The following is a 20,685-nucleotide window of genomic DNA, read 5'->3' on the forward strand; positions in this document are numbered from 1 at the left end:
AGACAAAAACACACAATGCACACTCAGGAACATCTCCCATGGGGATCAGATTTGCTCACAAATGGAAGGCCTGAGCGTAGGTGTTTCCGCGATGCATGACGAGGATAATGGACCTGATGTGGGCAACAGTCTGTTAATGTTCCGGTAAAAGGACGTGAGTGCTCATCAGCGCAGTCTGTGCTACTGTTAGATGGAGTACTCAGCGAGTACAGGTGGGCCACGCTCTCATCTGACTGACGAAGATTAAGCTAATTTAAAAATAATGTGAAATCTGACTAAAATTTCCAGGGATGACGCCTCGTCAAAACTCTGATGAGCTGCTGCATCTGATAAACCGAGACTCAAATACAGACTTGAAAATATCAATCGGCAGAAATTAGATTCATCATTTTAGTCAGTTTTTCAACAAAGTTTTCCTGATTTCAGCTTTAGGTTTGAAGATTTGCAGCTTTTTGAATCATTTTAAATTGAAAATGTTTTGCTTTTGGACTGTTTGTTAGAAGTGCCTCTTTACTCAAATGACTGTTTTCTATTGCCATGGCGCGTATATGTACACACACTGTAGTATATATAGTTTATATACTTAGTGTAACTGTTATGAAATAGACTCATATAGACTTTATGTCCTTCAAAATCAGCATCCCTCCGCCCTTCTGGTGAATAAGACCGAACCACGTGTCGAGGGGGCAATTAATGTCTTAATCTGGGTGGAAAACTGTTTATTTATGAAAAATCATCAACAAGACCAGCTTCTGAGATTTCACCCTGGACAGAAACAATCTTGCGTATTACTGGTCGAGCAAATATAAAGCCAGTAAAAACATGAAGCTATAAATACATCCGCTGTGTCACCAAACACCTGCATGTGCCGCAGTGTCAGTCCAGAGGCTGAGCCAAAAAAAGAGACAAAACCAGTCATGTGAAGGTTAAAAAGTCTTATTTGAAATGCAAGAAGCTAAAAATAACAGCTCCTATGGTGAAGTGGAATGTTACAAATAGTTACAGTGATGAACGGGAGAAGAGCAGAGCTGACCGATCATTTGGAAGAGCTGATATTAAGTCGGATAGTGGCTTATCGCTGATGCGTCAGCGCTGATATGGTGACACAGCAGTGTGGTTAACTGCAGCATTAAATGATTTACAGGATGCATTTAAATGTACATTTGGTAATTTTTTCCTTATTTCAAGTTAAAGGTATTTAGAGGTTTCAGTTTACTGTTCAAACATTACGGTTGTTTTGATAGTGAAGTCGTTTTACTGTGAAATCTCCTACCCGAGACATATCTTTAGCACTAATTCAAGAACTTAACATCATAAACAAATACCAGCCATTATATCATTATCTGGATTTAATTATTCTCAAATATTGATGTCAGCATTGGCTGTGAAAATCTGCTGAGTCTGGCTCTTTAAACAGATTTTCAGGTGTGATGTGACCTCGTGTCTGGAAAAAAAAAACCCTCTTCCTCTATAATGTCCTTTACTTCGCAGGCAGTCTTAGCACCACATTTGGCAAAATACAAAATCTAGATCGTGATGAGGGAGTCCCTCTGTGTCAGCTGTGAACACGCGCTCTGTCCCCATCACTGCGGAGCCAGCGGGATGCCTCGAGCGTCGGTGACTTGGCCCTCCTGCAGGTTCTTGACCAGCTGTGCCAGCCAGCGTTTGGTGGTGGTGTCGTCCTTCAGCACCTGGGCGAAGGTGCTGTCCTTCAGCTGGTCTGGCAGACACTGACGCAGGGCTTCCCTGGCTCTGAGGACGGAATCCCACATGTCACAAAACAATGTGCTTTCCTGTACTTCATAAAAAGTGACAGTGTAATAAAAGTGTACTTATTTTCAAGTCCTTTATAAAACACTATTAGCACACTTAAAACATGCTTTAATTTCACTTAATTTACAGCACATTGATGATATAATACAACTGTGCGAGCGTGTTTTGAATGCTCATGAATCCTGACGGTGGACTTCAGTACATTTAAAATTTGTCAAAAGTTGTGCCAATTTAGCAACTATTTACACTCAAGTATTACTCAAGTGGTACTCAAGGAGTACTTGAGTACACTTCAGCATACTTGAAGGCTACAAAAATAGTACAAAGTGTACTTAGCACATTCTTCAAAAAGTATAAAAGTAGAATATTTTCTCACCTGTGTGTCCACCTGTTGATTATCTAATGTCTGTCTCCTTTCTCATCTTAATGTTACTGATTGAGCTGACTGACTTTACAGTGTGCTGCTCTGATTACCCACGAACAAATCTGTGATGAGAATCAGACAAATCCGCACACATCTCATCTTTTGATCAGCTTATTTACGGGACAGCAGTCTAAACACTGCCCTCACTCATTAAATATGTGGCCTTTCCTGCATGATGTAGAGTCTCTGCTGTTTATCCCTGAGGATTAATGTTAGAGTTCATAGAAATATCATACTTTGTTCTGAGGCAATAGTCCATCAGAAGCTGAAAAGCTCAAAGCAACATTTTCAAATTGCTTTCATAGATTCTGCCAGAAGCCAAAAAGGGCAAAAGCATCAGTTGAAAATGAGGGGAAATGGGGAAAAGAATTAAAATCTGTCAGGTAGCAACCACCACATATTTAGAACTTCATTGAAAATTCATGATCAGAAAGGTTTTACAAATTCATTTTCTGATTGTTGATTAATTGCTGCAATGGGTGAGCACACATTAAGATCCAACCACAGGCTGAGGAGCCATTTAACCGACAGTCACCACTCACTGTATTTATGTCATGGCTCCTCCTAGTGGCAAGGACTGATCATGAAATTATTCAGTCATGTTCTCTACCCTGATAAAAGTGTACGGGGTCACAGTAGAGCTCATCTTCCACAGATCATAGTCAATAACAACAGTGAAAAGAGGTGACCACATACAGGATACTGTATCTCTGCAACAGACCTACCTGAGATTATCTGAGAGGCGAAGGTAACAGCGAACAACGTGCTTCAACAGGCGAGCTGATGGTTCTTTAGAGAGCTGAAGCACCATTTTGCCCTGCAAAGAAACAGATGAAAACAACGCAGTGTCAGAGGATCTTCTCTTATATTCAATGTGTCACACTGTGCAGAGACACTCAAAGGGAGAACTCAATTAAAATTCAGATGTTTCTCAGGGGACACTTACGAGGATCATGGCCACGTGGGAGAAACGTTCATACGTCTGACATATATAAGCCAGTCCTGTGTCATCCAACAGGATCTTCTGCAGTATGAAAGTAGCAACCTGCCAAACAAAATGAGCGCATATAAATCTCGATGAAAAGCGCCTGTTTTATTTTTTAAAGACAGGAAACATGAGGATTTTTAACAGGGTAATAGACAGATTAAGAGGGAAAACATTACACCACAGGTTTGAACTTCTACTGTATACCAACAGTCAAGGTAGGGAACATGTCAGCTAGAGGACTGTTTGGAAAGCAGCTGGAACAGTTAAGTACCGTCTTGGAGAGCTCACTCCCTGATTCCATGATGCGGAGACACAGCGGGATGATTTCAGTGGTGAGGAGGAAGTTAATCACTTCTTGTTCATCGGTTTTCACCAAGGCACCTGCAGTAAACACAAGACAGCTTGATGAGAAAGATGATGACATAGTCTTATGGCAATTAACCTCAATCATGGAATAAAACCACTGAGCAGGAGTAACGGTTACCGATGACTCCGAGGCTGGTAAGTCGCAGGTACTCAAACGGCCGTGTTTTGCTCACAGTGTGCAAAAAAGGGTAAAGGAAAAGAGGGATGTGAGCGGCAAGAAAAGCTGACCTGATGAGGAACAAAGAAAGAAAAACATTTGAATGTGTGACCAGAAGAGCATTAACTCTATCATCCCATTAACTCATCACTAGCATTAAAAGACAAACAACTGCAATTTTTTAAATATACTGAACTCTCCATTACCGCGTCTCTGGATGTGAGGCAACACACTGCAGAAGAGCCAAGGCATTGCATACTCTGTTAGACTGGTGAGCCGTGAGTGTAGGTGGATTTATAGATGGGTAGATGTTCACTATTTCCTAAAAACAGAAAGAAATGTGATGAGAGAAGAAATTTTCTTACACAACAGATATGATGAACAAACACATATTAGTGATATGCAACTAGGAACGAGACATGGATCATACTTGCAGCAGGGCAGCAATGGTGCCACAGGAGTGCCAGAGCATTGGTGCCAGGTCTGGCACAGACTCGCGTTTTTTGCTCAGCTCCAGCAAGGCATTTTCTCTGGTCTCTGGACTGGACAACTCATTGATCCACTGGTAGATCTTCTCCCGGTCTACCTGGGCCAGGGCTGTGACATTGGTTACGGCCTGTAAAAGGAAGGGAAAATAATCAACAAATGCAATCATCATCACCATGTAATCAAATCTTGGATACATACTATACACCAATATGACGGACTGAGAAAGGATATTATTTGCAATTTTGCTTATCAGAAAAATATACGTATTTTATTTACATAAACCCTAGACATGCCCACAATATGGAATCACAGGATTGATAAAGGTATTCAGAAATAAACAGCAAACAGCTTCATCCTGGCGTCACTTTTAATGAATTGGCAGCTTTACTGAGACCTCGCTATAATTACTATTATGCATTCACCTGGTTAAAGCTGCAGCCAAAATATCAATTTTGTACTTAGTCAAGGACCAAGCCATTACAAAACTGTGCAGCCATACACAGCTCAAAGCCAGAAGCTAGAATATATTTTTAAGATCCTTTTTAGATTCTTTAATTCCGAAACACACCACATATGTCAGGCTGGATATCTGGAAATATTAATTGATTTATAGAATGGGTAGATAGAATGGAGGCTTCGGTCGAAATATTTCAATCAATGTGAATATAACAAAACTTCAACTGAAAGTTGAAATATAATAATAATAATACATCTACGATACTGTCAGGCAGTGTTGAATGAGCTGGTTTTAACAACCTTAGAGCAATGTAGGGGGAAACAAACGTGGAAAATGTATGCTAACACTGTTGGTACCGTACAGTAACGTATGCTATTAAGTTAGATACTCACTGCTCCCGTCGCCAGCATTCTCTGAAGCTCTTTGTTGGTCCAATATGTTGTTAAAAACTACTTTATCAGCTGCAGTGTGGAGTAACGTTAGTGGAAAACTAAAGCGGCTGCAATGAAACAAAGTTGGCGTAACTAACGCACAGTACGAGCAGCTAGCCCAAGCTAGCTGCTAGCACACTATCTTGACAAAATTAATTCAGTAAGCGCGTACATAAACATTACAAGCAACACAACTTCATTGGGATAACAGGATAACAAAACGTTAATTTTCACATTCATATGTGTCGATAACACCATAGAGAGCTCAAAGCCGAACGCTATATATCAGACAACATAGTTAATCCGGTAGCTAGTTTTTGTTCAGCAATGGAGGTAACCTAAATACAATTACTTAAAATATCGCGAGAAGACCATCGGACTCACTCTCGGTTATCATTTCCGTTGTAAATTTTCACATTCCCGCCATCATCGCGCAGTGCTGCGAGGCGTCGTGTGCGGGTCCACTGTCAACAACAGACGTACTGGGGAGCAGGTGAATGCCGGCAAAACAAACTTTCTGTCCTCGGAGGACCTACGACAACGATACTGTGATTTAAAAGTTTCAAGACGAGCACATATCATCGACAGGTAAAGAACTACGACGATGTAATCAAACTGTGACACTGTTTCCATCACCAAATTACAATCAGGCAAATTAGCCAGTTAGCTAGGTACAGCTAGCCTGCTAGCCGAGTTGCTAATGTCGGCCTCCTCCATCCATTCAACGTCTGTAGGTGATGGAACGACATTATTAGCGTCCCAGACATTCAGCTTGGCTGTAGTGTCACCCTGGCTGGCTCTTGGTAACTTTGCTGGTTTTGCACATTTTTGTGACTGTTCGTCTTGTCAGAATAATGTGAAGAAGTTACGAGCGCCGGTCGCACTGTGTCACGCACCTTCGCCTGTCTTTGCTGCCGAGATACAGATTGGCCATTGGGCTAGTTTGATGGCTAATGCAAACCAGGCTTCACTGGCTCTTAATGGAACCGCTAGCCGGCTAACATAAGTGGCGTGAGTTTCCTGACTTTGTAAAAATTCACCTCCGTTCGCTGCAAGTGTGTCGCCTGTGACGATACGATGAGCCTTTTAAAGCATGTTCGTCCTGTGTTAGCTGCTGTGATATGTTGCTTGTGGTTAACTTGGAGTTTGTTGTGACTTTGAACAAGCGCTCAGTAGTGAAGCGGTGGCCATAGCGGACTAGCTTAATTGCGTTATTAACGTTAGCTAATTGCTTTTTTTGTAAACGTTAGTTTGAGTAACGCAATGTAAACTAAGCAAGTCCCAAGCGTTCTGTCATTTTGATTGGCTGAGCAGTATCCGCGCTGATGATTTATTTCACATTCATTTATTATATATAGTTGAATAGAGAGGTCTTGTCTGTTTATCTTGTTTCTATTGCTGCAGGTTCTGAGAGTTACAAGACTCAACCGTTGCGTGCTTACAATGACCAATAAAGTGAATTATATTAGAAATCATCAAGGTTCATCATTGGGCTCATCAGCCTGCCATCTCTATTCGGAACAGTGGCAGTTATTGCAGTATTTTGGTAGCACTGATGTGGTTAAAGCATGGCATTTAGAAAAGTGGGCTACCGACCTGGGTTTTTAAATTGCCGATGCTGATATTTAGATAGGGGGTGGCCAGTGGCTGATATATGTTGCCCATATCTTGTTGATTGATTTTGTTTGATTTTCGAATCTGATCAAATACAACAATTTAAAGAACAGAAATGTAAAACTTACATAAATTAATAAAAAAATAAATAAATAAATAGTCAGAGTTAGGGCACATAGTAACACCCAGCAGCATCTCTGGTTTTGGTCGCAATGAATATTTATTTAACGCTGCTGTATTATTCACTTGAACACAAAAAAATACTTGAAAATAAACATATGTGCCTTGTCTCTGACATGTCTGCAGACATTTTTGTGTCATCAGACTCATGAGTGCAGGTATCGGCCAGTGCATATAATCTCAAAATGCCAGATATCGTCCTTATTAATTGACTGACTGATTAATCGGTTTATCACTCATTTATAATCTACTCTGTATGGACTAGATATAGACAGTGGTTATAAATGACACATGTCGGTTGTACTGACACATCTTAATTTTCCTCTTGTTCAGGATTTGTCTGATCACAAGCCCCAGCCTCCAAAGTGCTCCAACTGGATAGTAAGCCATGGCAACCACAGTGCCCAAACTCTCCAGCGGTGGCGCTGTTAAGATCCGCTTTACCAGCATCGAACAGGGCACCACCAAATGGAAAGAGGGAACTTTTGAGATTCTGGAAAAGGACAACAAAGTCAACCTCTGTCTTCGATTCAGCTCTGGTGGAGGTTCCAAAATATTCCAGGTATTGTTCATTTTGTACCAGTTCAATAAAGGGTGCACCTGCTGAAACACTGGTTTGGATTCTGAAGTAGTATCTGTGTTCAGTTTGGTTTTTGATGCATTGTCTTTTGTGGACTTGTAGAGTATGAAAAACAAACAATACACAAACTGGCACATCATAAAAAGGCAGCTTGTGTTAAATTGCTTCTCGGTATTTACATAATTTTACATTTGGGCCACCAAAAATATGCTTTGGCCATCAAATTTAGGGACTTGCATGCAGGTAAAAGGCCTGTGTGGAGAGCAAAAGAGGTGGAGCGCATTGGCCAAAATGTAAGCTTGAAACCTTGAAAACAATCTTTTTTAAATTTACCTGAATTCATATACAGATATTTGGTTATAGAGATGTATTGAAATGGTATCTGGACCTGGGTCTTTGTGGAATACAAGTGGGGTGTGGGGAGGGGGAGGTGAACTCCTCCACACACAGAGCAGAGGAAACAAAAGACAGGGGAAGAGAAGATAATGTTACTGGAGTTGACAAGAACTCATTATGTTACTGAAAGTGCTATAAAAGCTTCCCAACAAGATTAATTAGTTTATGTATCTGTCTAACACCAAAGATGGATAAACCAGAGCAGAGAAGGATGCCATAGAAATAATGCATGTAGGCTGCATAGTTGTGTTTGTTTAGGGGGGAAAATGCTGGGAAATGCTTTAGGGTGGGCATCCCAATGCAACCAAACCAACAAATGTCTGCTCACAAGCTCAGGCGTCATGTGTAAGGATTGGTTAATACAAAGCAAGTGGATTCTGCTGCTGCAGGAGTGATTTGACATGTCTGTGGGCCTTCTGGGTTTGAGCCAGGACCAGGATCCTTTTCACATGACGCTCTGCTTATTTTCCAAATGTCATAAATGCTTTGTGGGGAAAATATTATTTGATTAAGTAGCAAATTGGATATTTGCAGTATGCAGTTGTAGTTATTGATAGGGAAACATACAAAAGAAATACAGTTAATAAAGTTAGTTTTACCATCTTGTTTTGTTTTAACTCCACCAGCTGAACCAGAACGTGAAGACCGTCGGCAATACTTCGATGCGAATCATGTTGACTTTGAAGGACACCAGCGTCATCACCCTGGATAAGATGTCCCCGACTTTGGTTCAGAGGACTAAAGAATACCTGGACAAGCTGAAGCAGGGAAAGACAAGTAATTACAGCAATACTCATTTTAAGAACTTCCAATGCTTTGTTGATGGTTCACACAGCACGATAAAGTAAAGGATGGTAACCAAAGGAACGTAATTCTTAGTTGTGATGTTGACAGTTATGTCTGTATTTTGGTTTATCCAGTGCTAATTTAGCAAAGTGTAAAGTCATTCTTTTTACTGACAGAATTGCATTAGTTGTGTATGTGAAGGTAATGTTGATTTGAGAGAAATTTGCACAGTTATAGGGCAGCGAGTACTGTAAGGTATTCATCTGTGCAGATGGGGACCTCATTTTGATACAACCAATAAAAAGTTTGCATCAAGCAGTATTGTACTAACAGCACAACACAAGAGCCACAGACTTTGAATAACCCACATTAGCATTCCTGTTAAAGTCTCCATCTTGTTCTGCACTATAGCTTGTTGAATGAGTGACGCTCACAGAGGAAATGTACACCGCTAACATCATATTCAGTGTTTTCCCTGAATCTTTTTGAGACAAAGGTGGCAAAGGCTGGAGAACGTGCACGGCGTACACAGTTTGTGTGTGTGCACCTTTGTGCCATGTGCTTGAGTGAAAAACACACAAGTTTGTTTACTTAGTCTCTTGTTCTCTATGGTGTAACACTGACACTCTGGCAGCTGGTCAGCTGCTGTCAATCAGATGCAAACAAACACTCCAGCCAACTGAGATGAAAATGATACTCCTGGAAAGAGTGGGTGTATTTAAAAAAAGAGCGAGAGAGAGAGCAATGAAAAATGAACAGTACTTTTAAAAAATATATTAACTTTATGTTTTGATTACAAAAAAAGGAAGATCAAGTGTGACTTCAGTTGGGCTTAAACAGGCTCCTTCGGTGTGTGTTAATAAGTTATTTTAAGAGGAGATTGGCAGTGTTGAGACCAGAACAAAGGTCAGAGTTAACTTGAATGCATCAATGTTGGGCAAACATGGACAGAAATGTTCATGATGCTATCCATTCATGAACTTTGACTGATTCTATTCAGGAATTCAGCCAGCCGTCTCCTCTGCAAGAAAAGCCAAGAACAATCCTTCCTACTGCACACGATCATGTTTTCATTCAGAGTGTGTGTGCAGAGGAGGGCCTTTTCACAGACGGACACACTCTGTGTTTGTATGTGAGCGTGGCGAGGAGGGGCTGAGCGCTGTAGTGTACAGTGGAATAAAAATTCACCCATTTTAAATAATAAAAATAACCCAAAAAGAAAAATAGAGAGTCAATATGTGGTCCTCAATGTTGATATTGTGGCGGGCCGCTACCTTGAAGCAAAACATTATGATGGTGTTTTGTGAAAGGGGATTCATAACCCCTTAATTAAAAAATAGGGTTCAAAGCATTTTTCATTCACATGCATTGTCCTGAATTCTTAATTTTGCAGTTTTAAAATCATCCAATGGGAGTGCAAACTTCAGTGTGTTTGGGAACCGCTCTGTGAAAAATGAGACCAGTCCATCAGGGGAGAGACAGGTGAGGAGAACGCACGTTTTTAACTTGAGAACATTAAGTGCACACTTACATTTGACTAAAATATCCAGACTGCTAACATCTTACAGACAACACCGAGGCGGCAGAGTGCAGAAGGCCGGGAGGACCCGACACAGAGGAAGCCCCTGGGCAGCCCGAGCAGAGCTGCCTCCACCCCCACTCGCACCGGACTCTCTGAGAATAGGTGTGATGGAAACTCGTGTTATGCGATGTAAATAATGTCATGTGAAGATAATTCAGTCATTTTTAAATGACTAGAGGGCTCAGCCTCCAAAAACCTGCTGCAGGATTCAATCAGTGATTACTTAATAATGTAAAACAAGAGTTATTGTTTACGCTGACCACAACCTCGACCCATAACCCTTGTGGTAATCCTCTGGCATGCAGCTGTCCTCCTGAAGGAGAACTTTGACACCTGTCATTTTTAGGTGTTGTCTTTTGGTCTTTCTCTCCAATTTAGGAATGGTCAGTGCAGGCTTGTGACATGAATCGTTATGTGTCACTGCTTTTCAGGAGCGAGAAGAGAAAAAGACTCCTCAACTCTGAAAGTGACCTGACGGAGGACTACCCCAAGGAAAATGACTCCTCAAGGTAAAAGCGACACGCCTCACTGCCTCGACTGGACTGTAGTGGTGCTGGATACACTTGGAATGAGCTGGTTTCTGCAGCCTTTTGTCAGACTCAGTATCTGTGTCTGTGGTATTTTCTGTCTCCTCTGGTAGACAGATACCAGAATGTTAATATATACAGTATAAGTGATATTACTTACATGGATGATGGCAGTCAAATCGATAATCAAAGGTTTTTTTTTGTTGTTGTCATAAATTTGTCCACAGTCAGATAACAAAAAATATGTGTATACATTTTCTCAGCAACAACAAAGCTACTTCGGATCCATCCAGGAAGTTCCTACTGAGCTGCAAAGACAAGCTGAAGCAAGCGGAGGAGAACAGGACCTCAGGTAAACTTCACATTTCACTTCACATGCCAAACTCAACACCATCTGTATACATCTCTGCTTATTTACCTGCAGAGCCGGAGATTTTACAGCACTTCCTGCAGCTGCCCTCTGCAAATGTTGAGGCGATAAGTGGAACATGAACCTGTATATTCATACCTCAAACTGACTTGATGTCTCACCACACGTTCATCCTTACCCTCAGCTCCACTGGGTTCGACTCCCCTTCAGCCAACGTCATTCTACGGCAGCCGATCTGTGACTAAAGACTACAGCCAGAGTCACTCTTTCCTGGACAGGTGAGTTTCCACAGTGATGCAGTGTTACATGCACGCAAATTGAACGGAGAAACTGTAAAGTTGATGCATTAAATCGCGATAAAGCTAGTGATCACATCTGTACTCTTTACTAAAACTTAACCCCCACCAGACCGTCCAGCACAGCACAGAGCACCACGGTCAAGAGAAGCCTCATGCTGCCCAATCACTCGACTCCTTTCAAGAAGGTGCGCCCCTCTCTGGACTACAGTGGCTGGAACAAGCAGAGGCCTTCCGCTTTGGCTCAGCCTCAGCCCCCCCTGCAAGGGTAAGAATAAGCCAGATGGGCCGCACTCAATGTGAGCGTAAGCAGTTGGTGTACATGTAGAGATGAGACTGCAGTTACTTTGGAGATTGGGAACTGAAATGACTCACAAGGGAAATCAGAAAGCTGTTTCATAACCTCTTCTTTGGTAGCTGTAATCAAGAAAGAGAAAAAATGGTCTCCTAGAGGCTGTTTCACCTTAATGCTTTAAAACATAAACATTTGTAACTTCATGAAAGTCGTGTCTCTAGGTCCTGGGAAGGGTACAGTGTCAGAAAACCTGTTATCCAGATTCACGGCGTGATGTATCTTATTTTGCTGTCGTCTGTTGTTTTAATCCTTTCGTTCACATTCTGCAGATTCTCCAACTTGGGCAACACTTGCTACATGAACGCCATCCTGCAGTCCCTCTTCAGCCTCCCCTCCTTCTCCAACGACATGCTGAGACAGAGCATCCCCTGGAAGAAGGTGCCCATCAACGCATTGCTCAGGTACGGCATGCGGCTCTGTACGCGGTGTGATTAATGATGCCTCGGTGGAAAATTATTCGATCATGTGCTCTGCTGGTGGACCTCTTTGTCAAAACCTTCTTTAATGTGCTTTTATCAAGTTTATGACACTTGTTTATTTTTTTTTTAAAGGTTTTACATTAATTTGTGATATATTCACTTCCTGCAGGCGTTTTGCTCACCTTATGGTCAAGAAGGACGTGGGCTGTCCGGAGACAAAAAAGGACCTCTTGAGGAAAGTGAAGAGTGCCATCTCCTCCACAGCCGAGCGTTTCTCTGGAAACATGCAGAACGTAAGATCTCCCACAGAATCTACAGTTCCCAGCAGCTGTGGTCTACTGAATAGAGACTTTGTGCTGTTGTTACAGATGGCGTCATGCTGTAAAAAAAAATTTGTAAAGCTCTTACCTGCTTCAGTTCAAAGGTCAAGCAGGAAAAAGTATCTACAAATATAAAAACACATAAAATGAAGCAATCCTTAAAATATTTGTCACCCATCTGTGCGTATTATTGATCTTGTATTTATTTATTATGCTCAGTTGAGTTGATGCATATCACAATGTTTACCAGGATGCTCATGAGTTCCTGAGCCAGTGTTTGGACCAGTTAAAGGACGATGTGGAGAAGATGAACAAGAGCTGGACAAATGAAGCTGCAGCGTCCTCGTCGTCCTCTGTGGTGGCCGAGAACGGCCAGGAGGCAACGTCCTCTGCAGCCAAGACAGAGCCTGGTGAAGAGGTGGACACCTCCCGCATCTACACCTGCCCTGTGGCCGTCAACATGGAATTTGAGGTGCAGCACACCATCATCTGCAAAGGGTGAGGCCTGTCTCCTGCTTGATCGTCCGAATTCATCCTTGTGTCTTCTTTTAAATGCATCTGCCTGAAGTGTTAGTGGTTCTGGAGAAAACAAATGGCAGGTTACACCTTCCTTTTGTTGTGCAGCTGTGGCGAGGTGGTGACCAAACGAGAGCAGTTCAATGACTTGTCCATCGACCTGCCGCGCAGAAAGAAAACCCTCCCTCTTCGCTCCATCCAGGATTCTCTGGATCTCTTTTTTAGGGTGAGTCTTTGCATAAACCTATGAAAGGTTCATCTTTGTCTCTCAGCTTGTTTTATTTCTTTTTGGAATCAAACAGCCTTCAACTTGATATAAACCATTTGAATATGTGATGGTATTCGTTTTCTTTTCCTTCCACAGATGGAGGAAATTGAGTACTCGTGTGAAAAGTGCAATGGGAAAGCGGCGACTGTCACGCATAAATTCAGCAAACTGCCCAGGTATCCACACATACACTGCTGAGAGGGAAAGCTTGCTGCATACAGTATGTTAAGCAGCTGCTCAGCCACAATTAGAATCACAGCAGTTGATCACAAAAGTAGAAGAAGCCCTTGATAAACAAAAAAGCCAGTTACTTTTGGATGGCTGATGCATCTTTTCTCTCCACAGAGTGCTCATCCTGCACCTGAAGCGGTACAGCTTTAACGCTCAGCTGTCTCTGAACAGCAAGCTCGGCCAGCAGGTGGTGATTCCCCGATACCTGACCCTGCTGTCCCACTGCACCGAATCCACGCGTCCCCCTATTAGTCTCGGCTGGAGTTCCCAAGCCTCCATGTAAGACATCCTTAACACCCTCAAATAAAATGCATGAAGAAATTCTTCGCTGTGTGGGTAATTACATCCTATTGAGTGATTCAGTCGGGGTTTAAGTAAAAGCTGTGCAATTGACCTGGATCCATTAGCTGTGGCCTCATTGACAGAGAGATGATGGTTAATGAACGAGCAGCAAACAATTACGCCTCTAAATGTTTTCTTTGTTCTCAAAGGTCCAGAACACTCAAAACATCACCGTTAATCAACTCCTCCACAGCACCACTCCGGTAAGTACAGCTAATTCTGCAAGACTGTCACATAATTGCAGTGTGTGAAACGGAAAAAAAGAAGGAAGTGTTAAATTTACACCGGCCACAGCCAGCTCTCAACTCCCAAGTGGGCTCCGACTTGTTCTGTGCTCAGCCTCCTTGATAAACTCTGAGCGGAATCTGTTATAATATTGGATGACAAAAAAAGAACTGAAGACTTGCTTTTCTGCATTTTGCTTCTAAATACAATCCCTGAAATTGACTGTGTGTAGAAGGATCGGCGGGAAAGTGGCCAACTCCAGCTGCACCTCCATCATCGTGGACTCTGACAGCGAAGAAGAGCCGAACAGAAAGGTGAGCGCGAGCCGCAAGAGACGCCTCAGCAGCTGTCTGCCTGACGACGACGACCGACCGGAAGAGGTGAGCGCCTGCTGACAGACCGTTATGATTCAGCCTCCTTTTCTGTCTCTGGTGCTGTGTTGACACTGTCTTGTGTTTCCAGCGGAGAGCAACAATAGATTCAGCAGATTTCAGCGGCATAAATGATGACGAAATGCTGGCAGCCGTGCTTGAGATGAGTCGGCAAGAGGCCGGGCTCTCTGCCCCACCCCCTCTGGAGGATGAGCCAACCAGCAGCCCCGACACAGGCTTTGGGGACACAGATGCCCATGACCTGGCCTATCACACAGATCTGCTGGAAACAGACACCAAACAGCCTGCAGGTACGAGGCTACGGCTCTGACGGGTTTCTGAACTGTATAAAGAGGGATTGTTCAGAATGAGCCTAACATGGTAAAATCAGTCACTTGTCTTGCTTGTACATGCTGCTTGAAATCATTGTGGTTTTCTGAATAAACAAAAACTTTGCAAGACAACACTGTCATTATCGTGGGTGTCCAAGTGGGGATTGGTTCATATGTGTTTAAGTATCAGGCTAACTGACCTGTATGTGTGCCGATCTGCTTAGATGTGCTGGATTCTCTGGACTTGACCATGGATGAGAACAAGGAGAACCAGACTCCAGAGGGTGTGCAGCAGCAGGGAGAACTGGACTGGGTCCAGCAGTACAGTCTGGATCAGGAGAGGGAGGAACAGGAGCTACAGCAGGCCCTGGCCCAGAGCCTCCAGGAGCATGTAAGATTAAAGGCCACGTGACACCGGCAGGGCTTTTCTTGAGAATGGAGCAATGGTGCCGCATCCAAACACTACATCATAGCGCCAAAGTCATAGTTCATGTTTTTTTAAGTGGGCTTGTACATTATGTCTTCCGTCTTTGTGTCCATGTTGGTACCGTCTGCTTCTCCAAACTGGGGGGCACGCTGACCACCACCCACTGTAGGTGACACACTTAGCGTTCATACAGCCCCACTATAAAAAACCTGAACTATTCCTGTAAACACCCAGCAGACGTGACCTGAGTGAAAATACAATTTTGGGAATTCTTGCACTAAAACTATACTAAGTTATCTAATAACTTGTCTCCATCTGACACCATACAGGAAGCCCAAGAGATGAGAGAGGATGATGATCTGAAGAGGGCCACTGAGCTCAGTTTGCAAGGTATGAACCAAGAATGGCTCACGGGCCTTGATAATCACGGTGAGCATCTTTGGCTGATGTTTCTTGCATGTGTGTGTGCCAGGCACGGTTGGCAGTAGACAGCTGACGGCTGTTTCAGTATGTTAAAGTCATGATGGAGGCACTTTAGTCTGACTGGCTTATCTCACAAATTCACTGCACTTTCTTCTCATTTTTCTTGCTTTTGAAAGACACCAGGTTGACAAAACCAGAGCGAAGCAAATCTTTATCAGACATGATGTGGAGTATTGGCTCAGAGCACATAAAGTCACTGTTTAATCAGACTCAGTGAGCGACAGAAATCCCGGCGCATTATCAGCGTCTCCCTCTCTTTTAACAGAGTTTAACAACTCCCTGCCTGAGCTGCTGTGCTCTGATGATGACTCTGGCAACGAGGACGTGCTGGACATGGAGTACACTGAAGCAGAGGCCGAGAACCTGAAGAGGAACGCTGAGGTACCACGCAGCGTCTCCTCGTGGTTTTAAACACGTAGAACAACTCCTCAACAGTCCTGCTAAATCGTTCTAGCTGTGCTAACAGTAAACAGTATACATTGGATACACTGAAGTGCTTGAATTCATAGTGACCTGCTTCTGAACGCTGTAATCCACAGAGCGGAGACTTGGCCAACTCTTTCAGACTCATCAGTGTCGTCAGTCACATCGGGAGCAGCTCCTCCTCCGGTGAGCAAACATCTGTGTGTGATTGCGTTTCTGTCTGCAGTGCAGATAAACTCTTCATCACAACATTTATGCAAATGACTTCAAAGGAAGTCTTTTACAGCTACCACAAAAAAAAGTCACACTAGTGAAAACCATTGGAGGTGTCAAACTGAATGTCTGCTCATAAAACCTGCGCAGCACACTGAGCTTGTGTGTGAACAGACACAAGTAGTGCATGTCAGTGTTTGGTCTCAGTGATGGTTGCATATAATAAACACAATGACTTTATGTGTTTTGTCGCATATTGCCTGACCTGATATTTACACTGTGATGCAGCTCCTCTCCTCTGAGAAGCAGCATCACAGTTTACACTACAAGTCGTTTGACGGGCTGACAGATTCATCATCAGACCTGCTGCCGACACTCTAAGCTGGTTTCCTCGCACTTGCTGCTGCGCAACATTTAGCACGCTAGCTGTATCACCTGCTGTAGTCTTTGGTTGGAATGATGTCCCGCCTACCTCAAGCATACCATATTTTGCAGGCCATTACATCAGTGACGTGTTTGACATGAAGAAGCAGTCATGGCTGACCTACAATGACCTGGACGTGTCGCGCACGCAGGAGGCGGCCGTCCAGCGAGACCGCGACCGCAGCGGATACATCTTCTTCTACATGCACAAGTGAGTGGGCAGAAGATGCTGCATTTGTTTTCCACGTCGCTGTGTGTCTTTGTGTAAACCACATTCAGCCGTTTTGACTGTTTGTGTTCATGTGCGTGAGCTGGCTCTGACCTGCTCTTCTCTCGTGTGCGTTCAGGGACGTGTTCGAGCAGTTGTCTGAAATGGAGCGATCTGGAGCCAGCACCACTTCAGAGGCGGGGAGGAACGTCCTGCAGCCCCTCTGAGTGCTTCATGTGTGCACCGCCACCCACACGTCCACAGCTGAGCCTCGGCAGACAGAGTTCTTCTCCGAACAGCCTTGACTACTACTGATTGCCGTCCTTTTTTGGTCGTCTTCAGGCACTTCTTTTCCTCCACAGATTACTAAATGGCCTGCTAAATTAGCACCTGTAAATGCCAACACAGATGCTAAACTGTCTAGACTCTTTAAGATACCAGAAATGCAGTTAAAAATGTTGAGTGGATCAAATTTTGCCTCCACGTTTTTGGGGCTGGAGTTTTTCTTTGCTATGATTTTATGAACAACTGTTTTGTAAAGTTTTCGTCTTTGTTTCGTACGTTTCTTTCAACTTCAATGCCATTCATTCAGACTTTCACTTCAAAGCAACTATCAAACACCAGATGCTGCTGGTGCTTCAAGAACTGTATGTTTTGCAGACCCTTTATTTCCCATATGAACTAAATAAAGATATATTCTATGTTGGAGTATAAGCTATTATAGAGTTAGAGGGTTGTTGTATTTAGCGGGTACATTTGGTGCAATATTTATGTTCTGGCACAAACTGGCCAATTCAGAATCTGCTTTCTATCACAGAGCGTGTGGATGTTTGCCCAGCTGCTTTTTGTGCTTGACTTAACTAATTTGTGTGTGATTGTCTCCATATTATAGATTTGGAAAAAAAAAAAAACCTGGACGCTCAATAATAACAAAGCCTGTTTTTACTGAGCTTTTCTCAGTAAAGCCCACTTTAATCTTTTGGGGTTTTGACCTTGTGCCTCCCAAGAAAACTTTTATAAATATGTATACTAGCTTTACTTTGAATGTTGCACAACCTTGTTGTTTTTGAATATGTTTGTCAACAATGTGTAAGTCAGATATTCCTTTATAAAAAGCCAAGATTTTCTATTTATTGCAGCATAGGGTTGATTTTTATCTTAATTAAACCGTCAAGATACGCCACGGTAAATAGAAGTCATCAATACTAGATCACCAGGGAAGCCAGCTATGCCGTACTGTCTTTTATTTCACCATCTTTAAGGCCAGTATACAACACTTAACACCTTAGACCTCTGCTAACGGCTTGCTTGTAGAATGGAGCTAAAGGAAGTATTTTGTTATTTCTGTACTGGTTCCAGTACCAGAAACTGGTTGTAAGTCTCTTTTGCCGCCACTGTAAAATTGAAGTCACGTTTTAGTACACCAGTGTCTGCTGGACATATTCAGACCACATTATTTCCTCGACTCCTGAACAAGGAAATCTATAATATAGCATTATAAAATATAGGTAATAAAGAATCAGTATGGACTGAGTAAGTTATTCTTGATATCCTGTCCTGTAGAGTCGGGTTTTTGGAGGCGAGCATTATAATCCGCTGACTCCTGGAGGTACAGTATTCTGTTGCACTATGAATGCACACCTGACTGACAACTGAAAAAAGACTAATTCTGTCTTCTTTTTTTTTAATATCCATTGGATTTCTGAAACATTTCCTGAACACCCTGTCCCACACGCAGTGTAAAGAGGGTAACATGTATTTGTGAAGTAAAAATGAGAAGCTTTTCTACCCTTCATACACAACTGACTCTTCCTAAAGCAGATTTTAATAAAATATTACAGTGAAAGTGCACAGACTCTTTAATTTGATGTCTCACATCCAGCGTTTGAAAGGGATATCCACAGTCACGCTGCTGCACGCTGACGGCAGCCGGTGCATGTTTATGAACGAGGGAATGAACAGAACAGCAGTTTATTCAAACAGTGGTCCACCTGGTGACAGGATCACACAGAACAAAATCAAGCACCACAGTGTACCAAGTGCAAGTGTGACGTTAACGGACGGCCGGGCGCTGTCACCTGTCCTGAGTGCATCTCTTGGTCAGTGGCTCCAGATGTCTCCCCGTGAGTCTGTTGTACTCACTGAGAATGTAGCTTTCCTTCTGCAGCATCTGGAAACAGACGAAGCGTGTTTAAACGTGTGGCGCGTTACCGTGTGACAAGTATTCACAGACCTAATCAGCACAGAATCACACGCAAATAAAACCCCGTCCACACAAACCTCCGCCCATTCTTCCTCCGTCTCGTGTCTGTAGCCCAGCAGGTGACAGATGCCGTGTGCAGTGATGACCTGAGACATGAGGCAAAGGAGGAACAAATGTTACTGCAAACACAGACAGCATGGAGGAAGTCATACCTCGGGCAGTTTTATCTATCTATCATTTATTTATTAAAACTGCAACAACTAATGTCACCTGACAGGTAGAATTCACAGCTGAACTGAGGAACTAGTTTGCGATAATGAATCGATTAGTTGTCAACCATTTAATTAATGGTCACCTGTTTTGATAATCCATTTACTGGTTTGAGTAATTTTTTAAAAAAGGAATAAAAAAAAGTGAAAATACTCTGACTGCAGCTTCTTAAGTGTGGATATTTTTGAGTCTTTCCTCCTTTATAACAGTAAACTGAGTATGTTTGGGTTGTGGACACCAAACAACTAACTGATTAATCGAGGGAATGATTGACAGATTGATTGACAATTAAAACAATCATTAGGTGCAGCCCTGATCAACAGCCTGCATCACTGACTGAGGTGCTGAGGTTACTCACGGTGAGGGCTCCGTGCAGATCTAAGGACTCCTCCTGACACTGCTTCATCACAAACTCCACTCCCAAGAAAATGTCCCCAAGGTTCTGCTCGTCTCTGTGAAGGGGACAAGGCATCTTACCGGGTCTCAGGTCCTAAAAACACAGAAGTACTATTTTAATCATTTTATCAGCGGTTATAGGACCAAGTGTCATAGTCATATATTAAATGTAGTCATATTTACCTCGTAGAATGGAAATGACAGAACATCCGTTGGCACATTTTTCTTCCTGTATATGCTATTAATTTGCTGAATCCTGTGGTTATCCACGCAAATGATGCCCAGGTCAAATTTCTGGACGCCCAATATGTGCCTCAGCGTGTCAACGTCCCTGCGCAGCCTGGCGCGGCGAAGAGGCACCACCTTCTGGAGGTTCCGCAGTACTACTCCCATTTTAAAATTCGGCGTAAAAAACAGAAAACGGCTATTTAAAAAATCTTGAGACATGGGTGAGAGTTTAAACTAACCCCCCTCCAGCGACGGCCGGTTTCAGTAATTCCGTGGCGGTTAGTTTACCAGAACAGTCGGTCATTTTTGTAGTGGTCGCCATTACCGGGCAGGCAGAATTCAAGGTGACGCGTCCGGCAGAATCAACATGCCCAGTTCGAAACCGACAATGAAAGCTTTCTCTTGGTTGTGTGGAAATGCCAGTATACTGCGAAGAAATTAAACATATTCTGCTGTTTGTGGAGAGTGGCAGCCTGTCCGTTCAAATCCCATTCCAGCGGTGGGGTGGTCACAGCGTTGGCGGTCACGGAACGGAAATTCGCTTTGAGCGGGGACCATTAGAGTCGTCGGACCGGAAGCGGATACTGGAAATTATTTGAACTGAACCAAAAAAAAA

General features: G+C 43.0%; 3 protein-coding genes across 4 annotated transcripts; 1 reads left to right on the top strand and 2 right to left on the bottom strand.

Annotated features, from left to right (window-relative positions):
* Nucleotides 1-702: 702 nt before the first annotated feature.
* Nucleotides 703-5,435, bottom strand: LOC139340770 (CCR4-NOT transcription complex subunit 9-like). The gene is made up of 8 exons (XM_070976747.1): nt 5,047-5,435; nt 4,139-4,324; nt 3,915-4,030; nt 3,670-3,779; nt 3,457-3,566; nt 3,144-3,242; nt 2,923-3,014; nt 703-1,752 (listed from the first exon to the last, which is right to left on the bottom strand). Exons 1-8 carry the CDS (start codon nt 5,062-5,064, stop codon nt 1,584-1,586), a joined length of 900 nt encoding a protein of 299 aa, XP_070832848.1. The 5' UTR covers nt 5,065-5,435; the 3' UTR covers nt 703-1,583.
* Nucleotides 5,436-5,501: 66 nt separating this feature from the next.
* usp37 (ubiquitin specific peptidase 37) lies at nt 5,502-18,821 on the top strand. 2 transcript variants are annotated; one of them, XM_070975367.1, is made up of 24 exons: nt 5,502-5,673; nt 7,213-7,441; nt 8,482-8,632; nt 10,035-10,123; nt 10,192-10,325; nt 10,655-10,732; nt 11,014-11,102; nt 11,305-11,398; nt 11,529-11,684; nt 12,041-12,172; nt 12,360-12,483; nt 12,761-13,008; nt 13,135-13,252; nt 13,391-13,470; nt 13,640-13,804; nt 14,017-14,070; nt 14,325-14,472; nt 14,555-14,774; nt 15,020-15,186; nt 15,552-15,612; nt 15,971-16,086; nt 16,245-16,314; nt 16,837-16,975; nt 17,112-18,821. In XM_070975367.1, the coding sequence occupies exons 2-24, from the start codon at nt 7,268-7,270 to the stop codon at nt 17,197-17,199; spliced, it is 2,895 nt and encodes a 964-aa protein (XP_070831468.1). In that variant the 5' UTR covers nt 5,502-5,673; nt 7,213-7,267; the 3' UTR covers nt 17,200-18,821. The 2 variants fall into 2 exon arrangements, with proteins under 2 accessions (XP_070831468.1, XP_070831469.1); XM_070975368.1 differs by having other exon boundaries at nt 10,210-10,325.
* On the bottom strand, nt 18,659-20,618 carry LOC139339921 (endoribonuclease YbeY-like). The gene is made up of 5 exons (XM_070975369.1): nt 20,025-20,618; nt 19,804-19,935; nt 19,253-19,321; nt 19,051-19,142; nt 18,659-18,963 (listed from the first exon to the last, which is right to left on the bottom strand). The coding sequence occupies exons 1-5, from the start codon at nt 20,286-20,288 to the stop codon at nt 18,948-18,950; spliced, it is 573 nt and encodes a 190-aa protein (XP_070831470.1). The 5' UTR covers nt 20,289-20,618; the 3' UTR covers nt 18,659-18,947.
* Between the last annotated feature and the right edge of the window lie 67 nt (nt 20,619-20,685).

This window comes from Chaetodon trifascialis, chromosome 12 (genome assembly GCF_039877785.1).
Source record: "Chaetodon trifascialis isolate fChaTrf1 chromosome 12, fChaTrf1.hap1, whole genome shotgun sequence".
Lineage (NCBI taxonomy): Eukaryota > Metazoa > Chordata > Actinopteri > Chaetodontiformes > Chaetodontidae > Chaetodon > Chaetodon trifascialis.

Coding starts and splice junctions, on each gene's coding strand:
- LOC139339921 (XM_070975369.1), bottom strand. CDS start 20,288: ATGTCTCAAGATTTTTTAAATAGCCGTTTTCTGTTTTTTACGCCGAAT. Junction 19,322..19,803: donor ATCTGCACGGAGCCCTCACC/GTGAGTAACCTC, acceptor CTCATGTCTCAG/GTCATCACTGCACACGGCAT. Junction 19,143..19,252: donor CGGAGGAAGAATGGGCGGAG/GTTTGTGTGGAC, acceptor GTCTGTTTCCAG/ATGCTGCAGAAGGAAAGCTA.
- LOC139340770 (XM_070976747.1), bottom strand. Junction 3,780..3,914: donor GCCTCACATCCAGAGACGCG/GTAATGGAGAGT, acceptor GTTCCTCATCAG/GTCAGCTTTTCTTGCCGCTC. Junction 3,567..3,669: donor TACCAGCCTCGGAGTCATCG/GTAACCGTTACT, acceptor TGTTTACTGCAG/GTGCCTTGGTGAAAACCGAT.
- usp37 (XM_070975367.1), top strand. CDS start 7,268: ATGGCAACCACAGTGCCCAAACTCTCCAGCGGTGGCGCTGTTAAGATC. Junction 13,805..14,016: donor TGGAGTTCCCAAGCCTCCAT/GTAAGACATCCT, acceptor TTGTTCTCAAAG/GTCCAGAACACTCAAAACAT. Junction 15,613..15,970: donor CACTGAGCTCAGTTTGCAAG/GTATGAACCAAG, acceptor CTCTTTTAACAG/AGTTTAACAACTCCCTGCCT.